This window comes from Lathamus discolor, chromosome 3, assembly GCF_037157495.1.
Source record: "Lathamus discolor isolate bLatDis1 chromosome 3, bLatDis1.hap1, whole genome shotgun sequence".
NCBI classification, from domain to species: domain Eukaryota; kingdom Metazoa; phylum Chordata; class Aves; order Psittaciformes; family Psittacidae; genus Lathamus; species Lathamus discolor.
Genome location: NC_088886.1, coordinates 51,141,576 through 51,162,760, shown reverse-complemented (window position 1 = coordinate 51,162,760; position 21,185 = coordinate 51,141,576). Strand labels below are relative to the sequence as shown.

At 52.8% G+C, this 21,185-nt stretch overlaps 1 protein-coding gene and 1 long non-coding RNA gene across 3 annotated transcripts in view; one reads left to right on the top strand and one right to left on the bottom strand.

The window, feature by feature from the left end:
• IGF2BP2 (insulin like growth factor 2 mRNA binding protein 2) overlaps window positions 1-15,372 on the bottom strand; it is a 23,182-nt gene extending 7,810 nt beyond the window's left edge. The window contains exons 1-7 of one of the 2 annotated variants that reach the window (XM_065675183.1): window positions 15,053-15,372; window positions 14,424-14,484; window positions 6,043-6,091; window positions 5,637-5,688; window positions 5,056-5,119; window positions 2,715-2,787; window positions 2,515-2,582 (exon numbers count right to left, since the gene is read on the bottom strand). In XM_065675183.1, the coding sequence (XP_065531255.1) occupies window positions 2,515-2,582; window positions 2,715-2,787; window positions 5,056-5,119; window positions 5,637-5,688; window positions 6,043-6,091; window positions 14,424-14,484; window positions 15,053-15,242 (557 nt within the window). In that variant the 5' untranslated portion in view covers window positions 15,243-15,372. Of the gene's footprint in view, window positions 1-2,514; window positions 2,788-5,055; window positions 5,120-5,636; window positions 5,689-6,042; window positions 6,092-14,423; window positions 14,485-15,052 lie in introns of both variants that reach the window. The other variant, XM_065675182.1, reaches the window with a different exon arrangement.
• On the top strand, window positions 14,646-21,185 carry LOC136012209 (uncharacterized). Its single transcript, XR_010611616.1, has 2 exons — window positions 14,646-14,716; window positions 19,394-21,185. It is a non-coding gene; the product is annotated as an uncharacterized LOC136012209 (long non-coding RNA).

Below are 21,185 nucleotides of genomic sequence, written 5' to 3'. Positions count from 1 at the left end.
GGACCGTGCAAAGGGTGCTGGACACACCAGCACTGCCGAGCCCTCCCTGCCCTTTAGTTATGTGCACGGCACAGTGGCCCTGCTGCATGCTGCGGAGCACCTTCTAAGGCACTCCTGGCCATGGACCTCTATCAGGTTGACTTGGAGGATTCACCCCGGGAGAATGCAAACACATCACGACGTGCCTCAAGAGGCGATGATGGTCCCATGCTCCAGAGCGGTGCCACAGCATCACGTCGGGTTGATGCCTCAAGCGAGGTGGAACTGATGAAGAATCCATGGCTACCCAAACAAACCCCACAGATAGGAGCCAGGCAGCTTCTTGAGCCCATAAGCAATTGAGGCTGGTGGAAATGGGGCTTGAGATGAGCAAAGAAAGGCAAAGAGCCACAGATGGGCTGAATGGATGGACTGAAGTGACAGGTATCCTAGACAAGCCCAGGAAAGGGACATGGGCCAGGTTTCTGGCTGACCTCCAACCTATCCCAAACCTGAATGCGCAGGCACAAACTCAATTCGCAGAGAGAAGATGAGACATCAGGAAGGGGCAAGCGCATTCAGGCATGTTCCACCTCAAAGAGCTGAACAGTGGAGGAGGGCTCTGGAATTCTCAGCACATCCCAGAGCTGCTGTTGCACAGCCCCATTCCAATGGGAGGATGGAGAAAGGGACCCTCAACCCCTCACCACATCAGCAACTGCCTGGGACCCAAGGGTGCTGCAGGGACAGGAGACTGCAGAGGCTGGTAATAGAGATGGTGGGACAGGGACAGGGCAGATTGCCCATGGTGCAGCACAAAAAAACCTCCAAGACCCCCTAAGGGGGAGGCTAGGAACTCTTCAGAGAGGGAGTTATAAGGGACAGCCCTCTCAAGGTGGACAATGCAGTGTGCAAATAGAGTTATCCTGGCTCCATGGCTGCTTGGTAGCAATGGTCCTCTCCTCATCAAGTTACAAGGGCTGCAATCACTGGGGAAGGTCACTGGCTGGGCAGGCTCTTGGTCTGGGCTCCTCCTCAGCCTAGAAACAAGATGATTCATCCTGGGAACAGTTTTGTCCCCTGGAGCTCAGAAGCATCTCTGGCCATCACTGTGTGTGGAGATGGGGTCGAAGTCCTGTGTGACCAGAGGAATCCGGGACCCAGCATCACTCTGATTAGGAGCAGGGGCCGGGCAACAGGATGTCACCAGCACCATCACCTCCAGGATCATCTCCTGCAACTGCTCAGGACAGGGGCATGAGGTCCCCGTTGCCCAAGGCACACGGCCTCCTCGGGCAAGTCAGGCAGCCTCAGAGCACGGAGCACGGCCTTCCTCCATGGCACCAGATCTTCAGGGCAGGCACAGGGAACCCAAGCCACAAGGAGGGACAGCTCAGCGGCAGACGCTCAGTAGCATTTGGTTGGGAGAAACCAGCAGCCGGTGCCTCCACCTTCCTCGCCAGGCTCAGGGCTTGCAAAGGTCAACCTTCCAGTCCCGAGTGGCACAGACTCGTTTTCTACCCGCTGCTCATCGCACCAGGGGACTCACCTGGAGAAGAAGAGCTTGCGGCCAACCAGGACCAGCTCACAGCTACTGGGTGGCCACGTTCTAGGGCTAGCCGGGCTCCAAGAGTTTCTCTCCCTATGCACACGTTCCCTTTCCGTACAAACCTCTTCCTGCACACCCAACGCTGGGGTTCGGCCCGCTTGGCTGCAGAGCAGCACATCCTCCTACCGCCTGCTCAAGCAGATGCACTATTACCAAATAATTTGCCTCTAAAAGCTTCTCTGAGAACTAGGATGCCCTGGAGGATGCTCTGGTACAGGAGTCCTATGTCCTGTGGGATCACCGGGTGCAGGATGATGAGCAGGGGAGAAGACAGCTTTGGGTTAAACACAAACAAATCTGGGCAGGAACAAACCATGCAGGAAAACCATGCAGAAAATCAGAGGTGAAATCAATGTGAACATCGACAAGAGAAACATGGAAAACCTTGGCAAGAAAGTCCCATCCCCATCCCCTCACCCCCCTTTTTTTCTTTCTTCTTCAACAACAGAACTGTTAAGATTGCAAAAAGAGGCTTCAAATGGTTACAAAAAGCCCATCCTTCTCAAGGTAGAGCTCTCATGGTGCCCCTTTCCCCCCTGCAACAGCTATAACCCATACAAGGCAGGATGAGCAAATCCCGAGGGCAAAGACCATGGAGGCACTGACCGCTGCACCTAGAATTCCCCTTCAGCACTTCATCCCCAACCTTGCCATTTCTCCCTAAAGCCTCATCCCCAGTCGTTCTTGTGATGGGGCTTTAGAAACGCATTCCAGGCCTTTCGGAATGTGCATCCCCCTCCTGCCGCACCCAAACCACCCTGGCCAGCAGAAACGGTTTAGAACATGGGCTTTGCTACCATCCCATGAAGGCTGCACCCCAAGAAAACACCACTGGCCAGCACTCAACAGCCCCGAGCGCACGGAGGATCCATGCTGGGGACCTACAGCACCCTTTGGAAGGAAACAAAACCATTCGAGGTACTTACTTGGACTGGGTTTGCTTAGTAAGGTTCTTTATGGTCAAGCCCTCCTTTCCTATGATCGCACCAACAAACTGCGTGGGCACCAGCATCCGCAGTGGGAAATCGAGCTGTTTGGGCTGCGAGGAGCCCCCCGGGGAGGAGCCCTGCTCCCTGGAAGAGTGGCCCCCGCGGCGGGATCGCTGGGGGGGCGGAGGGGAGCTCACCTCTTCATCCGGGATGTAGGAAATCTTGAAGGAATAGTTCTCAAACTGGTGATTGCTCAGCTTCTCAATTGCTCTGCAACGCAGGGAGGGTGGTGAGAGGCTCTGTGGGGATGGGTACCCCTCCAGTACCACCAGCACTTGTGGGCTGTGGTCCCCCCACCAGCCCCACATCTTCCTCCCTCCCCAGTATAGAGAAGGTGGCCACGAGAAGCCAGAGCCCCCCCATTTTTCCACGTCATGGTGGGACAATGTCCCCTCCCATGTGGGTGATGCCAGGGCTGGCACGCAGTTTGTCACCCTGTCAGAGGTGGGATGCCAGCCTGGGGATCTGCCACTTCACCTGAGCAAAGCACTGGCTAGGAGCTATCACAGAGCATGGAAATGGTCTCACGGAAGGCGACAGAGGGGCTCTGAGCAAGAGCTGCTCCAAGAAGGATGTGGCACATGGTGCCCCTGTCTGGTTGTAGCTCCCTAGCTCAGTGAGGCTGGACTCCTCATCCCCTCCTTGGCAGTGCAATGCTCAGCCACACTGAAAGTCTGCAGTGATTTCTGTGAGCAGTGATGGCTTCAGCCATGCTTCTTCCTTCTTCCTACCGCATCCTGCTTCAGCTATTTAGAGGCAGGCGTGTGAATGCACCACTGCGAGCAGCTCCTTCACCAGGCCTGAACTTCACATCCAGTGAGGACTTCTGCAGCTCCACCGCCCCTTCCCAAGATCAGCACAGTGCACGTCTGGTTTCTCTGCTGAGCACTTCCTTTCGCCTGTTCCTATCACACATGCTCTAAACCAAACACACGTCCCCATGAACCACTCTGGCCTTTCCTCCTGTCACTTGTTTCTGCATCAAGCTGCTGAGCACCACCTAAGACAGGTATCAGGATGCAACAGATCACAGCATCTTCTCTAACCCTGAAGTCTCTTACCCCAAAGCACTGAGCACTGATGTGCTGGTGAGTATGGCCACCCCAAGAGGCACAAGGAGGACTCTCCTCCAGCCTTCTGGACCAGCAGATCATTCTCCCCATCTCTGTGCTCACAACTCCAACCTCACGATGGGTCAACTCAGATGGGAAGTTTCTGGAACATCCATCAGCAAATGGACTCTGGCAAATGCTCTTCCTTGCATGGGGTTTGCCTGGTCTTGGTCATACAAAAAACTATGCTGGCCACTGCGTCTGAGATATGTTCACTACTTACTCATAGGTAACTTAGGGCTTGCCAAAGTCTCTACAAGCCTTTAACAAGTGTTTTGCTTGAAACAGTCCTTGTGCTTCTGACACACCCCCTCATTTGTGTTGTATTTCCTCTCTGCTATAATAAACCTTTAAGCATGCCTTCACCCAGCCCTGCTGCACAGCTCTGTTAGGTTCTCCCGTCCTTTTAAAGCTTTTCTTGATGGGCGGCTTTTCTTTACAACTCCTCCGCACAACATCCAGGTGATTTACCCTCTGCTGCTCTCCCTCCCCTGCAGAAACTGGCCAAGGACCCCTTGGCTCCATCTCACCTCCTCTAACCAGTCATTCATACACCCAAAGGCCCTCCTTTGTCCACGCAGAACTTTTTGACAGCCAGTTTCTCTTGACTCCAGGAAGGCGATGGTCTCTGTGTATTTTGATCTTCAACTCGACTCTTCCCCCACTGGTGATGGTACTTACATCTCCCATCACAGCAGTGTTTCCCCACCATCTCTGCCCCCTCTTTCAACATATTTCACCTTTTCAGCAGCTCAGGCTGGGTGGTCAGGCTGGTGACTAATGCAGTGCATTCCCAGTTCAGGTCTGGACTTCCAACCTGGGAAGACGGCTCCTTGACGAACTGCCTCTCTGACCTGACCCTCTGCTTTCTAGAGTGCTTTGCTCCATAAAGATAAGGACACTGTGACCCTGCAGAAGTCCTTTTAGGAAGGACAGTGTCCAAAGGTAACTGCAAGGTGGCACATCTGGGAGCCCCTTAAGAAGAACTGGAGAAGGCAGAGAGGAAGAGGGGACAACTCAAGGGCTGACAGCTCCATGCTGGTGCCTGTGACGTACGACGGGGCACCATGAGAAACCCCATCTCCCATGTTAGGGGAGAAGGCAGAACACTGCCCAGCAGTGGGACAAAGAGAAGTCTGCTAGCAAAAGGCACATAAGATGGCACAGCTTAAGGTAAACCCAACACCTGGCTGCTGTATCTCAAGAAGATACACTGACAGCCCTAAGACACTTGAAACTTACACTGGAAAAGCTTAGAAACAACCTAAGGAGGCTTAGAAAGAAGACAAGAAGCAGCCTGGAAGATACCTGGGATTTGTCGGGGGAAGTTCAGGTGGTGTGAAAATATGGGTACAACCCCACTTACACTTTTGCTTCTTCTTTACTTGCATACGTTACGTTGACAACGGCTGTTTCTGTGTCTGTGTTGACTGCGGAAAAGCAAGAGAAGGAACGCTAGAGACACCCTGGAGGGGGGACACCAGCGGGGATGGTGGGAGGGCAATGCCTGTCCTGTAAGGACGGCCCTGGCCACCACACAGAGCGTGCACTTATACACCAGGACATTCCCTTAGCACAAGGACTGGGCTGGGCTGGGCTGGCGAAGGACCAGAAGGTGCCGAGGCCTGATCCCACCACCCCTGCTGAGGAGGATGCACGGTCGGATGTCACCGATCCACCAGCAGACCCCAAACAACACTCAGCTTGGTTTTGCTTGCAGGGAAAACTGGGTTTCTAATTAGTGACCAAGAAAAGCACTGGGGATGGAGGTCTGATGGCCTTTGCCGTCCCCCACCACTGGACAGGCGGGCGCACCTCCATCAACAGGACTTGGGTCCACAGAGAAAACCATTTTAGCCAGTGACTAGGTTTTTCTCTGGCATGGGAAGAGCTGGGGAGCAGTGCTGGGAGTTTTGCACAGATGAGGACCATGCTGCACCATCTTACCTTGCTCTACATTCTCCACTGTCCCATACTGAGCTAACAGACCATCCAGCACCTAGAGGAGAGAGCAGCAAGCAAGGCAGGTGAGACAGACAAGAGAGGCTGCCAGACAGGCAGGTAGCAGGAAGCACAAGAGCCTGCTTCACCCACAGACACCCTCCAAAGAGGCAGTGTCACACACCTGCATCCCATTATCCCAGTGATGCCCTACTGCTCAAAGATGCCCCACAACCCAGTGGGAGATAGAGCACAGTTCAACTCCACCTCCCTCCTGCGGTTACTGGGAAGGTAAAGGGAAGGTAAACGGTGGCCCATGTGCAGAGCTCACGCTCCTGCAGCGCAACTCGTGCTGCTTGGCACAGCTGATGGAGGAGGAAACAGGATGCTTTTAGGATCGTCTGTTTCTTACCTCCCACTGCAGGTGGGGTGGGATGTTTCGGATCTGGATCTTCCTGCTCCTGCAAAGAGAAAGCCCTGGGTTAGGGGGGATGTGATCTGCAGGGACGCTGCAGCAGGAGAGCAAAGGCTTCCTGGAAATCAGACGGCAGCTGGGGAGAACTCACCAAAGCATCCCACTTCCCCACACTGAGCTGGAGCAGCCTGTGCCTGGGGAAAGCCATTTCTCCCAGCCCCGGCCTGGTCACCACCTGTTAGGGCTGAAGCTGTCTTGGGAATGCTCCCTCCTCATGCTGGCTGTCAGGTTTCCAAGGAAACCTCCTGAAATGAGCCTCTGCAGAGCCACGGCCGCACAGGCACGGCTGGGATGCGTGCACACTCTGACCACGCTGTGCTGGGCTTGCTGGCTGGGTGGTGACAGGACCCAAGACCCACCATGGCCAGCACCGCTGTCCCTTGAGGGCGGCTCTCCACAATGCATCCTGCTGATATTCACTGCTTCCCAGCAGCGTGGGCCTGCTCTCTATGGGGAAACCTAAACACATATCCCCTTGGAGATGGCCAATGCACCCAACCTTGCCTGGCTGCACTTTTCCACTCACATGACTGTGCTTCCTACCTGCAGCATGGATGCACAGGACGCATTGCAAAGGCTTCCCAAGACATTAACAGCCACCAAACACCACCAGCCTGGCTGCAAGAAGATGTGCTTGGGCAGTGTGGAGTTCTGAGACACCCAAGTCCATGGAGGATCCAGCTAAGCCATGAATTCATCCTCTACCCACCCAGGTCAACATTCATAATCCTGCTTGTCATCAGTCAGCTCCAGCCAAAGCAGGGTCCTGTGTTCTCACCTCATCCAGACTCCAAGCAAGAAAGGGACAGCAGGGAAAAGGCAATTCCTGACATGTGGGTTGTGAGGACAAGACAAAATCCACAGTTTGTCCCACAAGGATGACCACGGCCAAGCAGAGCAACTGAAACTACCAAAGAGCCTTGTATCTCATGGTGCTGCTTAAACAGGTATGGTCAGCAGTGCAATCAGCACCGGACTACAAACCCTATGCTCTCATCCAGCCGAGGAGGTGTGCTTACTCAGCAGACCCCTGCATGGGTTTCACAGACAGCTTCCTCAGGCTGGATCCTCCTCCAGGGATCCTGAGCATGGCCATCCTTGCTGAGCAGTCACCTCCCCACCACAGCCATAAACCCTGCCTGGCTCACGACCTGCCACCATGCCACGCATCTCTGCAGGGATGGCTCTACGCCTCCAATCACTGCAAAACAGTGGGGAAGCCAGAGCCAGAGAAGATGGTGATCTCCTGCAGTGTTACTAAACCTCTGCCATAGACTACTCAGTCCTCAGCTGCCACCAGGGATTTCAAGATTAGGCATGCAGCTGTAAGACTCTTGCAAGGCAATGAGCAAAATTCATCCCATCCTATCCAACCGCACCCCATCTCCAAACCATTCCACACCACACCAGCAAGGAGGCAGTAAGGAGGACTTGACCTAAGGGGGACCACGGCAATGACAATCCTGCGCTATTCACCAACAGCCTAAGCCTTTCTCCTGCCTGTCCGTGTCACCCACCCATGATGCCACACCACCGCTCCCAGTACCAACGCTTTGCAGGGCCCACTCCAGAAAATGTTAAAGTCCACCAACATTTCCCAGAGGGGCTATGTCAGGATGCCCACGTCCAGTCCTGGAGCTCCTCAGCTCCCAGGGATACCCCTCCTGCCTGCTCCAAGAGACGCGTCCAGCTCTCAAGCCAAGCAGCAGCATGCTGTGAGACCAGTTTGCCTGAGCAAATCCCAGCCCAAGCGGCCTCCATGCCACTTGCCCACCTCCTGAGACACCCAGAGAGACGGACCACAGCAAGGTGCCATGTAACCCAACTTCTCAGTGGGACACTATAGTATATTCTCATTTCCAGTGTCCATCTGAGCTGATGCAGAGCATCTTAAAGATACCCAAATGGTGCTCAAGGCTTCACCCTTACCACCTGGTAGGTCTCCCAGCTGCTCATTATCACCACTCAGCATTTAAAATAAGGTTATCGTTCCTAGTAGGCATATTTTTTTACAGCTCTAGTAATTCTCCACCTGGCTGAAGCGGTGCTGGACCACACATGGTCATCACTCATAGAGTGATGAATGTGTACCTGGGGCCATGATTCCCAGGCCTGGGGTATGGATCACACACGGTCCTCAACAGGCACAGCACCCTCCTTCAACACCACTTCCAGAAGGACTGTGGGACAGAAACTCCTTTTAACTTTCCTCGCTCCTCCCAAGACCTGGGAGACAGGGGATTGATTTCTGCACAACACACACAATGCCCAGCGCAGGACCTTGTGACGGAGGCAGCAGCCACGTTCCACCCAACCTGTTTTGCAGCAGGCAAGTAGGCATAAAAATAAAGTAATAAATCAGAATAACCAGTAACGACAGGCACACGGTTTGTGGAAACACTCCTCATTGTGTGGTGTAACTACCTCTGCAGTACTGAGCTACCCTCAGATAACCACAAGAGCTGCATCCTTCTGTACCACCCTCCTGCTCTTCCCTACCAGCCCAGGACAAAAGGCCCAGAGGCAACAGAGCATCAGCTTCAAGTGCTCAGTAAACCAGATTTACACAGCATCACCCGCTTTTCTGCCCTTCTAAATTCAACAAAAAATAGTCCTGCTTCCTAGCAGCTATTCTGGCTTGAGGAGGAAACATCTCCTCCACCCCAGAGCTGGGGTTCGGGTACCACGTGTCAGCTGGCACCACAGACAGAATGAAGCAGCCCGTTCTCAGAGCAAGTGAGGCTGTAAGCTGGGTTCATGAAATAACGCACATCAGAGCTGTCCTAGGTTTCATGTATCCATTAGGCCAAAACCAGGACACCAACACTGCAACCCTGCAGGGAAACGGTATGAAAAACCCATGGCTACCACGCCGATAATCACCAGCCGATGTCCATCACGCCATGTGCCGGGTATCTATACTTGCTGAAATCAAGTAATACAACAGAAGATGCCTTGAAGCTCACAGTTTACTCCCCAGGATCAAGTGGACTGGGGCTTGCTGGGCACACCTCTCCCTTTCCCAGCAGCCTAGGTAAGCAGCAGCACTCTCACAGCTTCATGACAACCTTTCCCATAGCTCCCAGAGAAATAACAGGTAACAGCCACTAACAGGGACACAGAAGAAGAAAGCCGAGACAAAGCTGTGAAATGAAAACAAGCCACCAGACCCTGCCCAACCCCCATGAACCTCCCTGTGTCTACCCAACCTTCCCCTGCCCATTGGGCTGCAGGTCCAGGGACCACCCAACATCACCAACATCCCCTGGTCTCCTGCTCCAGGGGGGTTTCACCTCCCGTGAGCATTTGGGAACCACAAACTCAATTTCACTGAGCTGGCTTAAACGTAAGCCCTTGCAATGGTGTATGTAAGGGATGGATTCACCACTCTTTGCCCTAAAAAATGAGGACATTTTTTCTAGTCGGGCTTTGCAATATCTTAATATAATAAAGGCATAAAGGGATTTTATCACCTTCCACCTCAGATCAGTACCGAGGGCAGAGAAAACACCGTCTGCCAGCTCCTGCTTTCAATAAAAATCAGTTTTCAAGAGAACTGGGGGAAAAAAGCACAGAGGGGGAAGAAACAAGCTGGAAATCAACCATGTCCCCTGCAGCCCTGACTGCTTTATGAAATACTTGTTACAAGCAAGAAAACATCTACAAAATATACGATGCTCATCATCAGGCAGGGACTAAACCCAGTCCCACCTGCATTTTTCAGACACAGAGCCTGAGGCAGGGACATTCCCATAACCAGGCAGGGAAGAAGGCGTCTGTTGGGTCTATTGATAATTATCTGTATTTTTTTTGTGTCTATCGGGGTCATCCTCGACAAGTTTTGCTCTTGTCCAACCCAATCCAGCAGCGGACCTTAATGAGCAACGGCTCCGTCAGCACGGGGCGGGATAAGCATTAAAGCGCTGCCCCAGTTTCAACCAGTTGCCAAGAGCATCACGGATGTGTCTGCTCCAGTTCTCCTCCCAGGCCGGGGGCTTTGCCTTGACGCTCTTAAGGAATTAAAACCCGTGCATGTTAAAGCTCTGTCCTCTTCCGCAGGACGAACAACCTGCCGAGGGATGGAGCCGGAGGGGGGACAGCAAGGACAGCACGTGATTGATACATCCCCATAGCTGGGGATGTAGTAACAATAGGGATGAATAGGAAATAAGGTCCCATCTGTCACAGCCTGTCAAGATTAAGGGGCAGGGGGGAAGAGGAGAGGGGGGGGAAAAAGACAAGGAAAAGAAAAAATGAAGAGGGGGTGGGGAATGGGAGGGAAGCCAACCCCCTGCATCGCCATTCAGCACTGGGAGGATGTCCAGTGGGGCAAAAGGGCAAGTTCACACCACTGGAGGAACTACAAAATGACAAAAAATAATGGGTAATTAAAGATAAATATTCATGTCTTATTTTCCTTTCAGCTCCAGTCTCTCCGTGATGCTTTCTAACCCAGGTAGGCTTCACAGTGGTACCAAGTAGCATCCTGGCAAGCTACAGCTCAGCCTCGGTCACCCCTTGCATCCTCCACACCCGGGCACCATTCCGCATCCTGATGCCACCCCACTCCCATTCCTGCATCCCAGCGGGCAGCACAACACCAAGCAAAAAGGCAGCTAAAGGAAGATAAAACAACTCAGATGCCACCAGCTCCCAGTTTACCCACACCTGAAAACAGATAAAATAAAACAAGAGGCAGCGTCACACCTGGCTATAACAAGCACTGGAGTCCAACTAGGAAACGATCACCTACAAAGGGTTTCTCTTGGCCAGATCCACAGGGAACAGCATTCAAGACCTATGGGAAACCTGCCGTGCACGCAGCAGGCAGCGGGAGGGAGTTTCCACATTCCCTATGCAACCGGCATCTCCCTGACAACGTCATATTTATGTATTATATATATAAACGTATATATACTGAAAGCATCTTTTTAAATATACATAATATATAAAAATACATATTTAAATTATCTCTTAAATATACAGAAATACAGATGAAAAAGTAACTCTAACGTATATAAAGTGTCTGCTATACAGTCTTTATTTACAGTATATTTTATTTATATATTAAAGGTACTAAATACTTTATAAAGTATATTTATATACTTTATACATAAAGATTTATTTACACATTAAAGGTACTAAGTAAATACTAACACAAAGTATTGTACATTTATATAAATTAGTAAGTATTAGGTACTAAATAAAGGTACTAAATACTTTAAATACTAACACACGTTATTAATTTACAGACGTGTAAAAGACACTAAAAGACATTAAATATATATATGCTTAAAAGCCAGATGAGGACTAAGAGCAGCGCTACTTTTAGCACTCTGAATTCCATTTTCAACCCGGCATACCCCAACATACACCATTACACACGAAAACCCCCAGCAAGTCTAATTCTCTTGGCAAAACAAGGCAAACCCTCCCTATACTGTGACTGGAGTGAAAAACCTCTTCCTGCTCTTTAGGTTTCTTTAATTTTATTTATTTTTATTTAAAATCAGTAGTATTTTTTAAATGAAAGAGATTACAACTGGAGAGCCAAGGGAGTATTTTCACTGCTCCTCGAGTGGTGTTTATAGACACTCAAATAGGTGCTGGTGGCTTTTCCTGGCAAAGCAACTGGTTTGAACAAGGATTTCCTCTCCCCAGATTAAGCATCTCATTGATGACAAGCAATTAATAGTAAGGAAAGAAGCAATGGGTTGCCCATGGGGAAACAAAGGGCTTGCACACTGATTCTGAGCCTTCATGTCAACAGCATTTTGGGTTTAAAAACAAGGGGGTGAGGAAAAAATACGTACATAAATAAATAAATGAAGCCAAAACACACAGGAAACGACAACTGAATTGATGCTCAAGAGAGGAAAATTATTTAAGGATAATTCCTTTTGAAAAAGGAGAAAATCCTGCAGATCCCATAAAATCACGTAAATCAAAAAAAAAAAAAAAAAAAAACACCATAAAATCAAAGCTGCTTGGGCAGGCATTTTCAGATTTATCCAATTGTTGTATAAAAGTCAGCTTTGGGGTGGCTGTGTTTAACTTTTCATGTTTCACAACCAACCCTTATTCTTTTTACAACCTTTTTTTCCCCACTAACAAGAGTTTCGAAGGTCTCAGAGACGTGCAACCTATCTTTAAATGGAAAGATATTGATGCTTCCCTCTCTGTCATGCTCCAGATACAAAACCCTCTCGAAGCGGGATTGCGTCGCCCTGCTTTAAGCAAATAGAAATATTCTCTGCTCCTGCTGAATTTAAAAATCACTTGGGAAATTAATTTAAAATTTTAAAACGTTTATAAAAATAAAAAAAAAGGAAAAGGGTGATTTTTTTCTTTAATTCTCCAAGGCACAACACAGCATATACAGGGGAAAAAAGAAAGAACAACAATCGAGACACTGTTGGATCCTTCCTATAGGAGCCCAAACCATTTGCATGGCAGCGGCAGGGCTGAGTTTTAACTCGTGAGAGGCAGGGCGGGCAGGATTCCTGCTCCTTCCCACCCTGGTGCCTTCGGAGAAACAGAAACAAACCCCACTGCCAGCAGCTCCTGGCAGCACCTCGAGGAAATCCCGTCCCCTACCTACAGCGGCGCGATGCCAGAGCCTATTTCTCATCAAACCCTATTTACAAGCACATAAATACGTTGGTGAAATAGACCCATGTTAGGTTTGCTCATACAAATAAAGCACTCCAGGTGAATGCAGGGAAACACCAGGCATCGACACCTTCCGGCTGCCATCCCTCTGATGCAGAAATACTGGGACACAAGAGCCAAGAGGTGCTTGCATTCCCCAAACCCAGTGAAAACACAACCTCATTTAAGTAACTGGGGGAATCTACCATGTGATTCCCAAGCCTTGCTCCCTGAAATCCCAGTGCCTCTTTGGGACTCGATTTCACCTACAAAAACTGGATTTCCCATAGAGGGGGGCGAGGGGGGGGAACAGGACTAAAACATGACCACGTGAGGCTCTGTTCCCTGCCAGAAATCACATTAAAAACCCCAAATCTATAACCTAGTCAGGCACAGGCACAGCCCACCTACCTGGACATACTAATGTAAACTGGATATATTAACATAAAGCAGAACGCATTTCATTTTGCTGTGCAAAAAAAGAAACAACAAAATATACCAGCTTCAATTAGATCTCAATAACCCTAGGAAACTTGGGAGCCGAGCTGGAATGGAAAGCTTGGACCCAGCTGAAAACAGACCAATGCAAAATAAACCTGCATTTATTTCTAGGTGTTTAAGTACCCTTTTTTGCTTTTAAAACTCAGCAGGAAACATAGCGGCACCCCAGCCAGATGGGAGTATTTAGGAAAAGAAGAATTCCTTGTTTACCTCCCCTTCGTACACGGTAAAGGTCAAGTCCCGGGTCCATACTATCTTCCCGAACCCCCAGTTTCTGGCTTCATCAGTCTTAAAAAGTCACTGGCAGACCAGCCTTAGGCTGCTGCAGAGATTTAGCTCAGAAATACTGGAGCCAGGGTTTCTTTATTCCTTTTGCTTGTTTCTGAGGATGTTTTAAGGTAAGTGAGCCTGTGTGATCCCTGCTGGAGAAGAAATCCCACTCCGGCACACGTGATGCCGGGCACGAGTTGTTCCCCCCCCCCGAAGCCTCAATTACACAACAGCATTTCTCCCCCCTCCCCGCCCCGTTATTCCAAAATTAATATTCCAACATCAATCACAGGCCGAACCTCCACTCCAAACAGCAGCCAATTATCCAGCGGGACCATCCGATGGGGTGGTTTTTCCCGGCGCATGGACCTTTTATCCCGAGACATGTCGGGGAGAAAATAAACCCTTGCGACGAGGCCGCTACGCAACACGGTCCCGGGGCTTATTTCCTCTCTCGAACGAGCGTGTCGGTGCTCCCCTACACCTGATTAGAATCAGAGGGCGCGCTTCGACGCAACAGATCGACGCGTCGAGTTTTGGGATCGCCCGGTGGTTATGAACAGGGAAAGAGGGGGTTTGGGAAGAGCGAGCTGCTGCATGGCTTGTTCAAAACAACACCCTCCGGCAGCGCTGGCAGCCCCGCTGCTGGGCAAGGCTTCAACGGTGCCAACGCCAGCAGACCCCGCCGGCCCCCGAAGGAGAAAGGGCTTCTCCCGACCCCGGGAGAGCGATCCCTTCCCCCGCCTTCGTTTTCCGGACTGAAAGTAAAACCCAGCGGGGCTCCCGCCTCTTCTTTCCCCCTCTTTTTCCCCTCAACTCCCGGAGCTTCTCTCCCCCCCCCCCCCCCCCCCCCGCCGCTCCAGGGTAGGATGGAGGGGTGATGGCGAGGGGTTTACCTGAGCTTTTTGGGCACGGAATAATCCACTTCCATCACTTTGCCGTGCAGCTCCACTTTCCCTGCGGAGACAGAGGGGCGCTCAGCATCACCCCGGGGCAGAACAACCCGTACCCCCCCCCCCCCCCCCCGGTCCAGCCCTCCATCCAGCCCCCCATCCCTCATCGCTGCCCTCGGCCCCTCCACCGCCCCGGCCCGCCTGCCCCCGCCCTGCCGGGGCTCTGCCTGCGCCTCCCCGGCCGCCGCCGCCGGCCCCCAGCCGCCCCTTCGGCCGCCCTTTGCTCCGCGCCCCCGGTGAGTTGGAGCAGGGCACCTCGTAAAATGGTCCCCGAGAGGCAGCGGGTGCCGGGGGGGGGGCGGGTCGGGGGGGTCCGCGCGCGGCCGCCTCTTAATAAAATCGAAGAAAAAAATCAGCGAAAAATACCCCGAGGTTGGGAAGAGCCGGGGCGGCCGCGGGAAGGGCCGGGAGCGGGGCGGGGGAACCGGCGGGGATGCCCGTGGAAGGGGGGTCATCGGGATGGGGGAGCCCCGGTGGAAGACGACGGGGAGCCCCGGGGGTGCGGCGGGCGGAGAGCCGGCGGGATGCCGGGGGTGGGGGGGAGGTAAAGGGGGGGACAGCGCTCGGCTCACCCGAGAGGGTCTCGATAGCGCGGATGGCCCAGTTTTGGTCCGGGTAATCCACGAAGGCGTAGCCGGACTTGATGAGGACCTGACCGGCCAGGGGCAGCTTCCTTTCCCCGAAAAGCTGCTTGAGGTCGTCGGCGGTGGCGGCGGGGCTGAGGTTGCCGATGTACAGCTTGTTCATCCTCCGTCGCTTCATGGGGAGCCCTCCCCGGCTCCTCGGCGGCCGGTCGAGACTCGGGGACGGGAGGGTTCCGGCTCTGCGCCACCCGCCCTGCCCCAGCCCCAGCCCCGCAGGAGCCTGCAGGAGCAGCGGGCGGAGTCGAGCCGAGCCGAGCCCAGCCCGCCGCCGCCGCCCCCGCCCGCCGCACCAACGGGGCGCCCGGCCCCGGGGCCGCCCCGTCGGGTCGGGGCTCGAGAGCACGTTGGAGCCGCCGGACCCCTGCCGTGGGGCCGGGGAGGGGGGAAGGAGGGGGGGGACCTGTGGAACCTGACCCACCGCAGGGAGGGTGTGCCCAGCGCGGGCAGAAGTGGCTTCCAGTGGGGGTCTGCAGAGCCCAGGAGCGGGCTCTCAACCATTTCATACAGTCCCAAACTGGTTTGGGTTGAAGGGACCTTAAAGCTCATCCAGTTCCAGCCCCCTGCCACGGGCAGGGACACCTTCCACTAGAGCAGGGTGCTCCAAGCCCCATCCAACCTGGCCATGAACACTGCCAGGGATGGGGCAGCCACAGCTTCTCTGGGCACCCTGTGCCAGCGCCTCAGCACCCTCACAGGGAAGAACTGTGTCAGGACATTTATTCATGGTGGGTCAGGAGGTGCAGCTCTGCCTGCAGCGTGCTCCCTGCCTGCACACCCCAACACCTCTGTCCTTCAGCTCATCACATCCCATCTCTGGCAGTTTGGTTCTGGTGTCCTGCTCCCAGATCTGGCTCTGTCTTTGCTTGAAACCACTTGAGTACCTTCAGGGAGAGGGGAACTATTTGGGAACCAAGGTAAAACAATCAGTCAATAAATAACAGCCTGGGTTACATGCACTTGTTTGGGAAGTGCGAGTGCACAAACCCGCCGCAGCCGAGGTCTGAGTTGCCATCGCTGTGTGCGACCCCATCATCCAGAAGGCTTCAGGAGACAGCGAGCCCGTGCTGTGACACCTCAGCACTGAGTTTTGTGTGTTCTCAGCTCGGTGCTGGATGGCTGCTGCGGCTTCTGGGCCGTACGGCTCTAAGGGGCTCTGCTGAACGAAGTCCTCAAACGACCAAGAGTTAGCGTCATGACCTGCCTTGTCTGCTGAGGGCTGGGCACTGCCCATCAAGGGTTATCTCCTCTGTTCTTGGGAATACAAAGCCCAGTCTTTGTGGAAGTGTGTCTGGGATGTGACTGGACGCTAAAATAAGGTGCAGAAGTAATACTGGCTGACGTGGGGACAAGTGTCCTGGTTGCTGAGTGTTGTGCCCTAGGGCCAGTCATCCTTTACCGAAGTGTGTGTGAAGGGTGGTAATCTAATTCCCCAGAGTTTAGGTTGGGTGGTGGGACAATGGAACGCGACGCTCCCTCCGGCTGCGCTCCATCCTGCTGTCACTCTTCCCCTGTCATGTGGAGGTGCTAGATGGAGTAGGAATAGCAGTGACGGGTGCTTGATGCCATGTGTACAGCAAAAATAGATGTGGTTGGACTGCGATGATGCAAAGCAAGAAGAATCCTTTCTCCTCCAATTTCTTCGTCTTCGCTTTCAGAGCAGCTCTTGCCGGGCTGTCATTCAGCAGCGGGGCTGGATGGGGGCTCTGCCATCTCCAACACCTCTTTTGGGTGCTTTTAGACTGAGATGTGTTGGTAATGTCCTTTTAAAAACAAAGCTTACCCTCATCCAGGTCATGAACTCATCCCCAGTGATGAGCTATCAACACTAACCGGGCAGGGAGCTGCCGTTTCATCGTGTGAGGTCATTGCCACCGGGAAGCAGCAGGAGAAACCCGATGTTTCTGGAGTAATTGGTTACCACGTGTTGGAATACTCATTTATGGCTCCTCGCTCCAGCCTTCTGCGGGAGCAGGATGTAACGCAGGAAGTCTCCCGCAATCACCTGTATGATCTCATCCCTCCTGCTCCTGGTTCTTGGCCTTGCACAAGCAGCTCTACAGCCATCAGGTGTTCTCCCAACCCTGTGGAGCTGGAACTCGCTTCCCCAGGGTTTTGGTGGACTGGTCTTGGTCTGGATGGGGTGTCCAAGGGACGTATGTGTGCTCTGGGGAGGAAGATGAAAGAGCACGGGCACGAAATAGCTGGTGAGGCAGCAATCACACAGGCAAAGCTGGAGGTCAATGGTCTAAAGTGTGGTGCAGAACCTATCAGGAAAGGCAAGTGTTTTTCTAAGGGCAGCCCTGCAGGTGGGATGCGCAGCGAGATTGTTCCTCTCTGAAGAGATGCTGCCATGGAACGAGCCCAGGAGGCGGCAGCGAGACTGATAAAAAGAGCAAAAACTGTGATACTGAGGGAAGGTTAAAGGAGGGTTTGTTTAGTCTGGAGAAGGACAAGATAAGAGGCAATGGGTGTCAAGGGCTGCCTTGAAAAGACAGGAGATATCGGGAAAAATACCCTGTCTTCGGCTGATCAGACACAGCAAAAGAAGGAGGTGGAGACGTTCCTTGGCAGGAGGTTTTGGGGGGGGGGGGTTTACCCAGCCTTTGGTGATCCTGCTTTGGAGCAGGCAGGTTAAGATCAATGAGGTTTCATCTCCCTTTTCTCATGGGCTGGTTTGACTGGGACCTGCAGTGAGGGCATGTGGCTGGGCTCCTGTTAACGGATGCTTTTGGGGTGCCTGGCATTGGGGCATCCTTGGATCCTGACTGCTGTTTGCAGCTGAATACAGCAGGGTTATAGCTGTACATGTGTGCTCCAGGGGGTGGATAAATGGGCTGTGTGGGGAGAGGAAAACTGGCTGGACCAAGCCCTCAGTATGCTCCCCAGGAGATGCATTAATCCCATGGAAAAAGCCTGGCTACCTGGCTCAGGAGGAACGTGCCTCGTCTCTCTGTCCTGCCTGTTTTCCCTGAATCCTTAAGGGTATTTTTCACTCATTCATCACACAGGAGAAATCACACCTTTGGTTTTGGGGGCAAGGTGGGATGCAGTTGTTCATCGCTCTGGGCAGGGATGCACCTCTGGCTCCTTCTCACCTTCCCAGGAGAAGCAGTGCCAAAAACCCCCAAACATATAAATGCTGCCCTACAAAATGACTGAATGCCTTTCCAGAAACACTTATTATTTGATTCTGAGTTGCAGAGGTGACTTCATGCGCCATGATGCACTGCAGGAAGGGGTCACCGTGTGCTGGTGGAAGTGGCTCTCACCTGCCCTAGACCACCATGTGCCAAGGAATGAGACATGAGGAGGTTGGAGCAAACCTGAGATTTTAAACTCTAATACAGCATTAATGAACTTTCCCAAAAGTGGCTTTTGGCATCTGGAAACCCTCTATAGGAGCACTGAGCGGCTGCAGCAGAGGTGAGGGAAAAGCAGCACAGACTTGGCTGCAGTCGATGGTGCGCTAAAGCCGCCTGTTATGGACAGTATATTTGAGAAAATAGTTCATAATTTGGTTGAAAAACACTTCTGTGCTTTTCAAGCCACAGGCCCTCCAGAGGAGGCCATGGAGGTGCTGCAAGGGCTGGAGAGGCTTTGCTCTGAGACAGGCTGAGAGGGCTGGGCTGGTTCAGCCTGGGGAACAGAAGGCTCCAGGGAGACCTTAGAGCAGCTGCCAGTGCCTAAAGGGGCTACAAGAAACCTGGAGAGGGGCTTTGGACAAGGGCCTGTAGGGACAGGACAAGGGGGAATGGCTTTAAACTGACAGAGGGGAGATTGAGATGAGCTCTTAGGCACAAATTCTTCCCTGTGGGGGTGCTGAGGCCCTGGCACAGGGTGCCCAGAGAAGCTGTGGCTGCCCCATCCCTGGCAGTGTTCAAGGCCAGGCTGGACGGGGCTTGGAGCACCCTGCTCTAGTGGAAGGTGTCCCTGCCCATGGCAGGGGTTGGAACTGGATGAGCTTTAAGGTCCCTTCAACCCAAATCAGTCTGGGATTCTCTGAACTGTTTTGCTCACCATGCGCTAGGACACAAGTGAAAATCTACTACAGAATTCCAGAGGCTTTCAGGTCATCAAGCCTGAATGCTCAGGGGTGCTGGGGTGCAAGGCAGCTAGGACGGCTGGATAATTGAATTAGTAACTGGGCCTCTGTTAATTACACCTGCACAGGGGCTGAGGGTGGCTGGGACATAACTCCAAAGTTTTTACCTATGGGAACTGTGGACGGAGGCTGTCAGTAGGGCTGTATAAATAGGTCCTTTGCAACAGGGTCTGACCCTCGTCAGGTGATCTTGAAGATATGGATGTCTCGGACCGAGGTGCTTCAGCAAAGGCCAGGTGCTGCAGATGGACACCAAAGAAGCCCTAGTCATCATATTGGAGCAAGCAAAAGAGTCAGCTTCTCTCATCTCCAAATGCAGCTCTGTTGCGTCAGGAGTACCTGCCTTTCCTGCAATGGATTTGCTGGAGCTGAAACATGACGCACCCTATAAATTGCTTGAACCCGAATTAAGGAGTTGCTAGGGAGAAGAGGACTTTTAGGAACTCACCAGCTTCAGCAGAGAGAAGAAAGCTGCTGCATAGCTTCTGCAAGGTGTGCAGGGGACTCACAGTCCCATGCTCTCCATCCCTCACGTTCAGTGCCCCACTGGACACAGATGCTCTCAAGACCCAGTTTCCAGTTAACGTGTATTTGTGAGGCACCTTACACGTCGGTTCGAATAATGTTTTCCTGAATACACTAAACCCATGACTATTCCTGATGCTATCAGCTCTGCTGTGCTGATGCTCAGCAGCTCCCTTGCGCTACACCACCCCCCACAGGGGAGATGTTGTGGGGCTGTGCAGGGACTGGTGCATCTCTCTCTCATGCCAAGGGAGGAGGCACAAGCTGCCCCAGAGGAAACTCCACCTGCACGCAGTGGGGGGAGACCAGCGACACAAACAGTGCCCAATTTCCTTTCTCCCCCCACGTGTGCCTTTAAAGCTTTTTATTTGTCCTCCTCTTGACGGGAAAGCGGGTCAGCACAGGGCACAGCATGTCACATCCACCCCAGCAGATGTTGCTTGCGCAGCCGCTTCGGCAGAAGGCACTTCCCTGCTGCTGGTGGGATTCCCGCTGAAGTTCAAGGGACACTTCTCCCCCCTTCCCCTGCGCTGAATGTGTGCCACATGCTGGCAGAGCATCGGGACATCCAGCAGTGATTCAGACGTGGTTTCAAAGCGCATCACATACCACAGCAATCTGTCATTCCCGCGTAACAGGGCAACATTACACACGACAAGGAGCATCTGACCAGGGGCTCTCTTCTGGACTGACAAGCGATGGGAGTGATTCAGCAGCAGGAAACACCCAGACAAAAGGCTCTCCCTACTGCAAGCCTGATGATTTCCCCAGCCCGAGAAACAGCTTTAACACGGATCTGAAGGTGTACTGGCACCCACCAACACAACACCCCCGTTCCCTTTGGTACCCTTAGCGGAGGAAAAGCTTTTATCCATACACTGCTCCACGGCAGGTCCGAGCTGCACCAGAAGCACCAGGTATCGTTGTGCGGGGAAGGGGTGGGAGGATGCTCTGCTGGCAGCAGCGAGCCCTCAGCTGAACTCAGCTGCCTGGAACTGCACCACGCATTGTGAAATCCTCGTTTTACTAAAACATAAAGCAGCTCGCTCCACATTCGTCAGCCCCTGCCGGGTGATTCAAAGGAAGCGTAAGACCGTGACTAAGAAAACGTGGTCAAAAGATGGAACAGACTGCCACTCTGCGCAGGAGAAAGGTCAGCTCCAGCGGGGGGGACTCCCCCTTCCCAGCAGCACAACTGCACGCATCCGTAAACGCTCTCACGGAGCAGGGACCTGGCCCAGGGATTTGGGATGCTCTGAAGGCAGGAGCAGCACTACGTGCTCCAGACGACATGTAAATGGGAATAGCAGCTCAGCCCAGGGTGGGATGTTATTGCTCGTTCGGTTCAAATAATCAGTGCTGCAGTGCTGCTCATGTCTGGACAGTGAAAACATATGGATTTAAAAATAAACACAGGTATTTGTAAAAGCCTTC